General features: G+C 32.4%; 2 protein-coding genes and 1 pseudogene across 4 annotated transcripts; 2 read left to right on the plus strand and 1 right to left on the minus strand.

Annotated features, from left to right (window-relative positions):
* The first annotated feature begins 406 nt into the window (after positions 1-406).
* Positions 407-2,065, plus strand: LOC148583438 (uncharacterized; annotated as a pseudogene).
* A 445-nt stretch (positions 2,066-2,510) lies between these two features.
* LOC132192083 (flavonoid 3',5'-methyltransferase-like) lies at positions 2,511-5,797 on the plus strand. Of its 3 annotated transcripts, none has more exons than XM_059607287.2 (5): positions 2,511-2,596; positions 4,215-4,300; positions 4,600-4,744; positions 5,166-5,297; positions 5,504-5,797. In XM_059607287.2, the coding sequence occupies exons 1-5, from the start codon at positions 2,546-2,548 to the stop codon at positions 5,795-5,797; spliced, it is 708 nt and encodes a 235-aa protein (XP_059463270.2). In that variant the 5' UTR covers positions 2,511-2,545. The 3 variants fall into 3 exon arrangements, with proteins under 3 accessions (XP_059463270.2, XP_088367263.1, XP_088367265.1); XM_088511137.1 differs by having other exon boundaries at positions 5,166-5,288; positions 5,492-5,797; XM_088511139.1 differs by having other exon boundaries at positions 4,215-4,294.
* A 320-nt stretch (positions 5,798-6,117) lies between these two features.
* LOC132191484 (beta-galactosidase 15-like) lies at positions 6,118-11,418 on the minus strand. Its single transcript, XM_059606520.2, has 18 exons — positions 11,257-11,418; positions 10,886-10,981; positions 10,670-10,782; positions 10,529-10,595; positions 10,333-10,425; positions 10,098-10,241; positions 9,896-9,984; positions 9,706-9,811; positions 9,461-9,548; positions 9,221-9,339; positions 8,974-9,135; positions 8,613-8,824; positions 8,084-8,187; positions 7,861-7,970; positions 7,496-7,765; positions 6,713-6,924; positions 6,326-6,608; positions 6,118-6,222 (listed from the first exon to the last, which is right to left on the minus strand). The coding sequence occupies exons 1-18, from the start codon at positions 11,416-11,418 to the stop codon at positions 6,118-6,120; spliced, it is 2,535 nt and encodes an 844-aa protein (XP_059462503.2).
* Positions 11,419-12,187: the final 769 nt, after the last annotated feature.

The following is a 12,187-nucleotide window of genomic DNA, read 5'->3' on the forward strand; positions in this document are numbered from 1 at the left end:
GATATATGAGGAATTACTTTGGATGAAAAAGTACACATATTTTCTCAAATTATTACTCAATTGTTAAATTTTCACTCAAACTATTGGTGACAAAAAAAATACCTTTATAAAAAAAATTTTAAAATCTAAAAACAACTAAAAATTCTTTTTTTTTTCTTTAAAAAAAAAAAGAAAATTATAAAAAAGAAAAAAAAAATGAAAACCAAGAACTACCCCTTGGCCAAACAGGAAACGGATCCTTTCCATTTCAAAATCTCTCAATTTTCTCAATTTAGTGCATTTTGAAGGGTAGTATTGTCCAAACATTTTAATGATGGTAGTGCATTAAATGTAATACCCTTCAAAATATACTGATTGGAGGAAATTGAGGGATTTTGAAATGGAGATGATCATTTTCTGGCAAAAAATGGGGATGGGTTCGGCCACCCCCGGAAATGAGGCTGAAGCCTCCAACCTACCTCCAAATGGCCATGGGTGGTTTGGCCACTCCTTGGCTTTCATTATTTATTTTTCGTCCAAACCCCACACGATTTGGGGTTCAGCAATGAGTTGGCCGGGGGGTGGGTGGAGCCTTCGGGTTGGGCGGCGGAGACAGTAGGGTCCTCGACTCCTCACTAACGCCTGAAACTTTGTAATTTTTTATTTTATCTTATTTTTTATAATAAAAAAACAGGAGTATTATGACATTTTTTTACAAGATTTAACCAAAAAAGTTAACAAATAGGTGACATTGCTAAAAATTATTAGTTTGATACATTAAATTAGGAATTCTTGAATTTTACAGTGTAATTATAATTAAAAGTGATGAAAGTTCATGAAGGTTAAGTGAACTTTTTTCATTTTTTTTAATGCCAACAAACGTGAAGTATTTTTCAAAGCTATAAGTAATTAATTGTCCAAACTTGATATGTATGAAGACTAATTAAAGATTATGAGGTGATGAGCACTGGATCAGTCAATTGATCAATTCTTACCCCACTGGCCAAGAAAGGGAACTAAATATTATGTTAAACGAAGGGATATGCTCTTTTATAAATGAGTATAAAAAATTATGATGGAACGAATAAAATTTCAAATACTAAGGCTCCATTTGGTCCGGTCGGGTTCCGAGTGGGTTCCGGTCAACTTTCGGTTGGTCTCGATAAAGTCTCGGTAGGGTCTTGGGTGGGTCTTGGCAAGTCTGTCGATTTAAGAATGAGATGCTTAAATTCAAAAAATGGTTTACGATTTTAAAAAATGTAAACTATTTTTTGAAAATTAAAGAAGAATTTTCGGTTAAAAGGAAAATATTTTCCGTTGACTATTGTTTTACGTCGCACCAAACACCCAAAAATATAAAAATTATTTTCATAAAATTATTTTACTATGAAACAAACGGATCATAAATTAAAGGTCGATTAACATCTTGTCGTTCCTCTCATTAGAAGATGCAGTAAGAAGTAGCACTCTTTCAACTGTATGGAAGAGCCTCTCGACACCATTTCAAGTAGATATAATAGACTTCCACACAAACCCAACCAGCCATGAAGCTAGCAAAGAGGCAATGGAATTCATCATTAAGGTCTTATGACATTCCTGAGATATGGAAGTTCTGCCTTTTCTTCCCTGATCAGAGCAAGAAAGAGGAGGAAATGATTGTCTTAGCCACCAAGGGAGCAGAAAAAGAGCTTCATCTTGAGCTTCACTTCGCAGATGGCAAGTTTTTCCGCTCTGAAAACCCTCCATCTCAGCGGTGGGTTTGATGTTTAATTTGAAGGTTGGTGTAGGCCAGAATGAGTTTGATTGTGAGGAAATCTTGTAAAGGAAGTTGAAAGTCTCATAATAAGCGGCTGGCTTCTTGAGGTATATATTCTTCACATTATATATTCTTTATTTTCCTGTTTTCTTTGTTTTTTGTTGACAATTAGAACCATATATATGCCATTTCCAATTTACAAGGTGGATTGATTCTTCCATCAACAGGGCCAAGAGGTATTCCCTGGCTTGCTTCATAAACATATCTCATTTCTTGGAGAAGCTGTTTAATTATCAGAGTATGTGTTCTTCTACAACTTTAAATACGTAAAATATTTAATTGAAATGAGAGGTGAATAACGGAGACAAAGTTTGAATTCAAAACCTTTGTTCTGATACCATAATAAATCACCACTTATTTCAAAAACTTAAGCGGATAAAAATAAATAAATTTAATCATTTAATTTATATTATAGCAGCGTAAATGTTCCAACTTCTAATTCATTCTCTCAGTTCTTTCATCGTAATTTCTTTTTAAAATTCAGATTGATCACAACCACATATTAGTCTCTTGTTGCTTGCAATCCGGATAAAAAGTGTGAAAGAACCTTTACGGGGCTTAATAAAAGTATCATTTCTAGCATTATTATTCGATGTACAAGATTCTCAAATAGTTATACCGACACGAAGGCCTAGCCTCAAACCTTGGCATCTAATTCTGAGTATATTAAGTCATATACACACTTGCCAAAGAATGTAGTCACGTAAGCTAGACTCTTTGGCTTATTGAAGCAGCAAATAACATTCAGCCATGGGAACCGCACCGGAGAAGACAATCCTCAAAAGCCCAGCCCTTCAAAAGGTTTGTTTCCTCCCCTGCATTCCTTAAATTATAATAAACTAAACCAACCTCAAAATCGAAGCCTTTCATTTTTTTGTAAACTTTTTTTTTTTTTTTTGGATATTTTCCTTTTTGATTTTTTTTTTCTACTCTACCATCTTCTTTACAATTGAGGAAGTCGTTTTCTTCATACTAATGGCTTGGATCAGAAAATAATGCAAAATCTCCCCTAGATTGACATGAAGCTTCATGCACAAACTTTGATCTTTCCATAATCTTGGAAATCAAGTGTATTAGCATATTAAAGTTTGTGAATGAATTATGAAAAGAAGTTTGAGAGAAGAGTGGTGATATTACGCACGCTAGCATGAGTGCACAGTGCCTCATGCTAGTGTAAACAATAACCAAAAAAATATTAAAAAAATGTTGAAATAGTAACTTTTGGTTACTGTTCACATCAGTGTGAGGCATTGTGTACTCACGCTGGCATGCATAATATCACCACTCTTGAGAGAATCCTATTGACTAGGACCCACATTCTAAAAGGCCATTAGGAGCAAGTATTAAATTTTGATGAACAAATTTTTTTTTTTTTTTCAAGACCGAGTTGAAAAAGTTTAATTTAACTCAATATATATTAAATTGACAATGGAAGGTCCCCTATGTTAGTTAGGGGTGTCAAAAATTACCGGGAAACCAGGGACCCAATTTCGGTTCCGGTTTGAAAAATCCAAAAACCGGGTACCCCGGTTCCGGTACCCGGTTTTTGGTACCCGATTTTTACCGGGAATCGGGTTTCCATTTTATTTAATAATATTTATGTATTAATATATATATATATTATTATGCTAAGTGGAAATTTTCAGACAGTCAGTTTGGAGAGTAGGAAAAATGGAAAACAAAGAAATATATTGTTTGAATATTTATACACATATATATTTATTGTTGGTAGTTTATATTTATTGTTGTAATATTTATATATATTGTTACTTAGTGTATAATATTAACATATAAACAAGATTTGATGGAATTCTGATGTTGGGTTTATTGGGTTGATTGTAGTAGTTGTTCATTTTCTGATGTTGGGGTCTTAAGCATCTAGAAATTTGGTCAATTGGGTCACTTATTTGATGCATTTCTTTGCATAAAGTTTGGTTCTTACAATTTTTTAGGTTCACAATGAAATATACTGTTTGAATATATATAAAGTATTTATTGTTGGTAGTTTATATTTATTGTTGTAATAATTATTTGGAACAATCACAAAAAAGCTTTTAATTTAGACAAAAATACTAATAGATTTTTTTAAAAATGAGCAAAAAAAAAAAAGGGGGGCTTATTTTAGGCCCAATACCTAAAATAAGCCCAAAAAATAATTTTCTTAAAAAACCAGTTACCGAACCAGGTAAAACCGGAACCGGCCGGTAACCGGGGTCTCGGTTCCGGTTCCAGTTTCTCAAAACCGAGAATCAGGGTACTCCGGTTTTGGCCAAAAATCAGGAAATCGGACCGAATTGACACCCCTAATGTTAGTCATCTCTTAAATGAGGCAGCCTACCTGCTAGCCAAAGAAGCACTCTCTGTTTTCTTCTTGAGAAAATTTCACTAAAAATGATACTATACCTTTCATATGTTGCAGTACATTTTAGAAACATGTGCTTACCCCAGAGAGCACGAGCAATTGAAGGAACTTAGAGAGGCCTCAGTCAAGAAATATCCGTCTTTGTAAGTTAAATAATGTCTATATTATATATATATATATATATATATATTTGTATTCAGATGAATGCTATAGTTTCTCTTGGTGTTTTCTTGGTCCTAAGTAGATATTATTTTCTGTTTTTAAAAAAAACAATATCCATGTAGGACCAGAAAAACACGAGAAAGTACCGTAACATTTCTCTTTGTATTCATGTGAATAGAATTGCTTTAACATTAACATTCAAATTAAGCATTTATGTTTCTTATACATCTTTACTATATATAGTCAATTACTTTTGAAATGTTGTGTTCATATGTGGCAGGAGTGTGATGAATGTGCCCGTAGATGAAGGTATACTCCTCTCAATGCTTATAAAGATCATGAACGCGAAGAAGACAGTAGAGATTGGAGTCTTTACTGGTTACTCTCTTCTTTGTACTGCTCTAGCACTGCCAGCTGATGGCAAGGTAGTTTTCTTCTTTGTCTTGATGATCAATATTAACGTTCCGTTTGTTTCAACCTAAAATGTTTTTTGAAAAATATTTTTCCTATTTTTCAGTGTTTAGTACGGCAAAAAATCGTGTTAAAACTAAAAACATTTTTGGTTAACCAAGAAAACCTTATTTAATTTCTATAAAAAGTAAATGATTTTTCAAGTTTATGCTTCACCTTCTCAAATCGTTGAAGTTCGCCGGACCATTGCCAAAGGTTGACAGACGTCACAAGCTGTTTTGCACCGTCACTCATTTTTCGTATGAATCAACGCCAAAAAATATTGTCAAGAAAATCACTTTTCAATGAAAAACAATTTTCGTCGAAATAAATGGAGCCTAAATAGCATTTGATGGTAAGGGTGAGATTGGAATATTAAGGTTTTCATATTTGCAGATACTAGCTGTTGATCCAAATAGGGAAGCATATGAGGTTGGATTGCCATTTATTCAGAAGGCTGGAGTGGAGCAAAAGATTAACTTCATTGAGTCAGATGCCTCCTCAATTCTAAATGCTCTAATTGCTGACGTAAGTTTTTGCAATAATGTTCAATAATTCAATCTCAAGTTATATATATACACTATTTTATGTTATGTAACTACTCTCTATCAAAGGTATGCTACAATTGTTTGAAGATAAAGTAAGTTTTTAGCCAAGACTCCCATATAACATGTTAAGATTTTCCTTTGATTTTTCAAATATTTAACCTCAATTTCCATAACATAAAAATGCAGGGCAAAGAAGAAGGAGCATTTGATTTTGCATTTGTGGATGCCAATAAGGAAGACTACATAAAATATCATGAGCTACTTTTGAAACTGGTTAAGATTGGGGGAATAATTGCGTACGATAATACCTTATGGTTTGGGTCGGTTGCGGTGGCTGAGAATGATGAGATGAACGAACGAATAAGGAAAGGCAGAAAACATTTCATAGAGTTGAACAGCTTTCTAGCAATTGATCCTCGTATCGAATCATCCCTCATTTCAATTGCTGATGGCCTCACCCTCTGCAGGCGCCTCTATTAAAGAAATCAACAAACTCAAGTCCTTGTTTTAGTTTATAATTCTAACAAAGGGCGCCCTCACATTTTGTGAAAATAAATGTCACATGGTTGACCATATTTTAGCATTTAATTATGATGATTATGTATCACGGGTTAAAAATGAAAGATTGTAGCCAATTGTAAACTAGAAATAGGGAAATATTATTAATTTCTTATCCAAATAACAACCGAATAACTTAATTATCCAGAAGAAACTCTCTAAAGAGAGACAAATAACCTAAATATAAATTACAAAATAGTAATAATAATAATAATAACCTAAACATAAGCTAGTTTCCCTAGCTAACAGATAATTTCAACAGCTAGCCTATTAGTCTCTTTGCAACCAGTGGGTCCAAGATAGCTTTCCGAGACATCAATGGAACACCTTTCTTTGCCAATACACGCCTGTGATTTATGGAAAAATTGGATCAATTAATCCAAAGAATATTGGCAATAAAAAAGAGAAACTTTGCTGAAAGAATAATTAATTAAAGAGATATTTGATTACCTTTTGGATGGTCGACAAAGCACTAGGAGACTCACACTGGCCAGCACCAAAAGACCCACAAGCACCATTTGGTGAACCAAAGCTAGCAAATCTGATTTGGGACACAACATTTCCTCCTTGGCATGACAATTCCAAGGTGTTTCCCTCATAAGCATTTGCACAAGCTGAACCGACAGTGACTGTCTGAAACTTAACATTCCAAGGGTTTCCTCCAAACTCTTCAAACACAACCAAGGTGTTGTTGTTGTCATCAGCGTTGAGAAAATCTCTAGGCACATGGTACCTGAAATTCTCCGAAATTTAATTAATTAGCGAAATGTTGAAGCACTAATTAAGCATAAACAAAAGCATGAAATTAATTAATGATTAAAAAAATTGATTGATTACCATCGTTGAGAAGGCTTCCCACAATTAGTCATGCATTTGCTATTAGAGTATGTTCCACGATAGTCACATGTTGAAGAACACCCATCTTCACTTGCAAGGTAACTCAGCCAATACCTCCCAATGCTGTGGCCATTCACCCATGCATGTCCCTTCCCCAAACCCATCAAATCCACCACAACTGGATCACTCCCTGTCGGAGCCTTGAAGGTTGTCTAAAACCAGTGAAACATGTTAGATTATATTACGGGATAACTTTACTTACAAGTCCTTAACCACCCGTCATTTTGAGAATACCCTCTTAAATTTTAAAAACTCTCAATTTACTCCTTGAATTTTTAATTTTGATGCAATTAATCTCATTCTGTCAAAAACCCTAACAGAAACCACTAAAAAAACCCAAGTACCATTCAATTTGAAATTTTATAAAAATTCCAAGGGTATAGGTAATTTATCACTTTTAAAGTCCAAAAACGTGACATATGAGATATATTGCATCAAATTGAAAGTTCGGAGTGAAATTGAGAGGTTTTGAAATTTTGGAAGTCATTTCAAATCGTGTGGTAGTTCAGGGGTTCTTAATGAAGTTATCTTATATACTAATAGAAACAGTTAGTTATATTTGAGAAGTATTTTTGTCTTTTCACTTTTGAAGGGACAAAAATAGCCCTCAAATACAACTAACTGAATATTATCCAATTTAAATGAATTGGATAGATGCTAATTCATACTATTAAGGGTCGGGTTTGGTTAGAACACAAGCAATATTAATGAATGATGAAGTACCTTGTACCAAACAAACATCTTGCTTGTTGGAAGATTATCTCCAAACCACCTCCAACGATGTGAGTGGACAGGATCATGGAGTTGTTGTCGTTCACCGCGCAATCCAATCTTGTACGTCCATTTGTTGAAAGCCAATTCCTTGGTTACTTCTTGGATGATGTACTTCTCGTCACCCAATTTTTGGGTGAGGTCATCAAGCCTCTCTCTCCCGACCACATTAACCGGACCAGAAATACCAGTTTGCACCAAATCAAAGTTTCCACCATAGTTCTACCAAAATTGAATAATAATAAATAAAAAATGTTAGATTTATGAAAAAAAGAATATTGTTATTATTATTATTATATGAAATAATTCACACTTACGGGCAGTCCAACAGTGACACTAAGCAAAGCTATTTCATTCCTCCCAATGCTCAACTTGATTTTCCTCTCAAAAGTGAAGTTGTATTTTCCATTTTGAGCATATTGGGATCCTGAGATAGTGAGATATACATACAAAATTAGTGAATTACGATGGATTAAAGAAAAGATTAACAAAAACCAATTGCTCAAAATCATGAATTAGAGAAATTTAAATGAAAATTACCAACATGTCTTCCATTGACGAATGCATGAATTATATGTCCAGCAGTATTCACTTGAAGAGTTGTATCTTTGCCCAAAATTGGATCATTATTCTTGACATTGAAACTAAACACAAATACATTAAAATAAGTTAAAAAAAAAAAAAATTTAGAAGAAACTTCACTTTAAACGACTCCTGAACTACTGTGCGTTTTGAGAAGACTCCCTCAAAATTCAAAAACTCCCAAGTTACAACCTTGAACTTTCAATTTGAATCAATTGACCCCTTCATCAAATTTTTAAAAGTGATAATATGACATTTATATCTCTAATTTTTTTTATAAAATTCTAAATTTACCCTTAACTTCAAATTAAAAATTATAAAAAAACGAAAATCAAAGGGTAATTTAGTTTTTTTATGTATTGCCGTTAGAAGTTAATGGCTAAAACTAACCGTAAATTGATTGAAATTGAAAGTTTAGGTGTGTAAAGTGAAGTTTCTTTAAAAAATTAAAAAGAAAAAAGAATTTAAAATCCTAAACATGCATTACCTGGTAATATACCAAAGGTAGTCACTTGTATCGTTTGTGACAGCCTTTTGCTCTAAGAGTTGTTCAACTGTCATTAGACTATCTTCAACAAGGCCATTTTTATTGCTGTGCTCAAAGCCTTCATCTCTCCATTGCCATTTCAACACGTAAGGTTCTTCAAAATCATCTGCTGCATTTCCCTTCTTCACCATTACTGATGTTTGACTGTTAACCTGCAAAAATTTGTACAAAATAATAATAAATAAACATTTTTTCCCTTAACCAACAAGAATAATAAACATACGTTTTTTTTTTTTTTTTTGTAAATAATAAACATACTTGTAAACATTAATGAAAGATTATTCTGCAAAAAACTATTTACCTTAGCAGTGTTGTAGACTTCAGTAAAGCAATCAGGAAGGATGGAGACAGACCAAGCTGGAACAGTGTACATGGTGTTCTCGAAGTTGATTGTTGCATCGTTTTCTGCATTTCCATTTCCAAAGAAACAGCTTGATTTTCCTTCATAACTGTAAATTGTGGCCTGTACAAATATATTCAGCATTATTATTATTGTTCATTTTCTCGAATATATTAGAAAATAAAGTAAATAAAAAATAAAAACTCACCGTCGTCATATTCCCATATTCAATACTTCTCACAGAACCGTGAGTTAGAACCTTCTCCATCGATCTTAGAAGCAAATGAAGTTGCTTTAGATGTCCCCACTTTGGTTGGTTCAAATTACCTAAACATGTCACAACGTTATATATATATATATATATATATATAAAAACCCTTCAAAATAAGAGTTTTAAATTATTATTTTTTTTAAAAAAAAAAAAGGTTTTTTTTTTTTTTCCTCTTACCATATTCATCCAATGGTGCATCGTAATCATATGATGTGGTAATGTATGGACCCCCTGATGAGCGGCCAAAATTGGTACCACCATGGTACTAGCAAAATGGAAAAACCCACATTAGTATGAAATTATTAGTAAACAACATAATTGAAACCAGTTTAAGTTGGAATTAGACTTGTTAGAGCGGGACAATATTGCTTTTAAAACCGAGCCAAACCCTAGCTGGACTAGTATTAGTGAAAAGTGCATACCATGTAATAGTTTTGAAAAGTGCCACCGTATTGAAAAAACCGAGCAACCGCATAAGCAAGATCTTCAGCAGTTCTGTGTGGATCTTGCAAACCCCAACCTTTGTACCTAATGAAGTTCATATAATTTTATTAATATCCCGTATATAAAGTAAAATGCATGCTACATAAAAACAAAAAAAACAATATATACCAGCCAGTCCAATTCTCAGTCCACATTTTAGGACTATTGGGATTGTTAGGGGTGAATTGATCACAATACCATCCATTGCAAGTATTAATCTGTATATATATATTAAAAAAAAAAAAGTAAACAAAATTAAAAAAAAAAAAAGAAATATTATTATTATTATTATTATTATTTTAAAAAAGGGCATTATTATATGTATATATACCATTGGGGATGGAGCATCCGATTGTTGACACATAACCCAGGGAACACCAGTTTGGTAAGATTGAGCCAAATTAGCACACCACTGAACATATTCTTTTCCATCATTTCCATACGATCCAATAACATTCCCATACTCATTTTCAATCTTTTGATCATGCCAAGAAAATAAATATAATTAATTAATTAATTAAAATTGGTAAAGGCAGAAAAAAAAAAAATAATTATAACTCACAAACCTGAGAAATAATTATCGGTCCGCCTTGTGAAGCAAAGAGATTCTCATGTTTCATCATGTCGACAATCACCGTCGTAAAATTTGACATCTCGTTCTAATTATATATTTGAGAATTGAGAGGGATATTTAAATTATTGTAATTATAAGAGAATTGAATTTAATTATAATTTAAGTATCAAAGTTTTTTAATTAATTACCATAAACACATCATTTTTTGTCCTGAACTTGATGCCTGGGATGTTGTGCAACCACACTGGAAACCCTCTGGCAATAATTAAAAAATAAAAGTAAGAGAAAAATAAATAAAATAAAAAATTGACAATTATAACGTTAATTACCCATAATTCCATTCTGCACACACATATGGCCCAATCCTAAGAACGGCATAAAGCCCTTCATCTTGTACGGTTTTGAGAAATCTTACAAGGTCAAGATTTCCCGAAAAGTCATACTAACAAATAGAAAATAAAAATTGTCAATTACCATTATTTATATTTATAAAACCAATTATTTGGAAATAAAATAAATAAAAAGAGGGAAGAAATAGAGAAAACCTGACGACGTTGAGCTTCATGAGCATTCCAAAACACGTAGGTCTCAATTGTGTTTAGTCCACCCTCTTTTGCTTTTTTAATCAACGATGGCCACATCTATAAGTAAATATTAGAAAAATAAATAAATAAATAAAAGTCCGGAATTAGAAAATAATTATAACAAAACATAAAATCCGAACCGGCTGAGAGAGTATAGGTTTCCCGATTCTAAAATTTGTGCATAATTTGAGACGGAATAAGGAATAAGGGTAAGCGTTAGAGGGTACCTTAGTCTTTGCTTATGGTGAAAGTAAAAGGAAACAATATTTTATAAAATAATACATTAAATAAAAAAAAAAAAAATTAACACTCTAATTATGATTAGAACTTACTCCAGGAGTACTACGGGGATAATGAATTGAACCAGACAAAAGAATTCTCCTTTCTCCATCAATGGTAATTGCTCTTCCATCATGTGAAACATTTAGGGCAAATGAAGGCAAAGTGATGAATAAAAAGAAAGCAGAGATCAATAAGAAAATAGAGGACGCCATGAATATTACAGATGATCAAGTAAACAATGGGATCACGAAAAAGAAAGATGGAAATAGAATTCATGCTCATGACTTATTTATACAAGAGTTGAAGTAATTGAATTGGACTAAGATTATGGAATTACAGTTCATCCAAAAAACATGTTATTAATTCATTTTTATCTATAATGCGATATCTTTCAGCATTATTAATCGATATAATTAACCGATAATCCATTTCATTAATGTCCATCTAGAATGAGATAAAACAATAGATTGATGATAGAGTTCCACGTACAATTAAAGAAAGTACTACTATTCTATTACAAATTGTTATGAGAATGGAGTTATATATGGAATAATGATTTAATATTAGAATATATGTTATAATAAGAATAATTACCTTTTAGAGGAATGGTAATTCAGAGTCCTAATAGCATTCACGTAACGTAAAAGGTAATTATTCTCTGTAAGGTAAATATCCTATTATAACATATTTTCTAACATAAATAAAATATCCTACTATAAAATGAGTAATGCTACATGTCCCTCTTGTGTTTCTCTTGAGTCTTTACAAAAATGATGTTGCTATTAAAATCACTATTAGACTTGTAATTGGTTATTATTGGATTTTGATCAGATGGTAATTTTAATAGCCACATCATTCTTGGAGGGACTCAAGAATGACTTCTAGAATTACTCACTATAACATATATTCTAATATTAATTACAGTTTCACATAAAACTTCATTCCCGTAATAGAACTTGTATTTATCTTCTTATCTACCTT

This window comes from Corylus avellana, chromosome 10 (genome assembly GCF_965113065.1).
Source record: "Corylus avellana chromosome 10, dhCorAvel1.hap1.2, whole genome shotgun sequence".
Taxonomy (NCBI): domain Eukaryota; kingdom Viridiplantae; phylum Streptophyta; class Magnoliopsida; order Fagales; family Betulaceae; genus Corylus; species Corylus avellana.

Bases quoted from the DNA above. Each gene is read 5' to 3' on its own strand.
- LOC132191484 (XM_059606520.2), bottom strand. From the start codon at position 11,418: ATGGCGTCCTCTATTTTCTTATTGATCTCTGCTTTCTTTTTATTCATC. The intron at 10,783-10,885 runs GTTTTCTCTATT...TCTATTTGTTAG, and splicing joins ATGAAGCTCAACGTCGTCAG to TATGACTTTTCGGGAAATCT. The intron at 9,136-9,220 runs GTGAGTTTTTAT...ATATTTGTACAG, and splicing joins AATATGGGAATATGACGACG to GCCACAATTTACAGTTATGA.
- LOC132192083 (XM_088511137.1), top strand. From the start codon at position 2,546: ATGGGAACCGCACCGGAGAAGACAATCCTCAAAAGCCCAGCCCTTCAA. The intron at 4,301-4,599 runs GTAAGTTAAATA...CATATGTGGCAG, and splicing joins GTCAAGAAATATCCGTCTTT to GAGTGTGATGAATGTGCCCG. The intron at 5,289-5,491 runs ATTGCTGACGTA...AATTTCCATAAC, and splicing joins CCTCAATTCTAAATGCTCTA to ATAAAAATGCAGGGCAAAGA.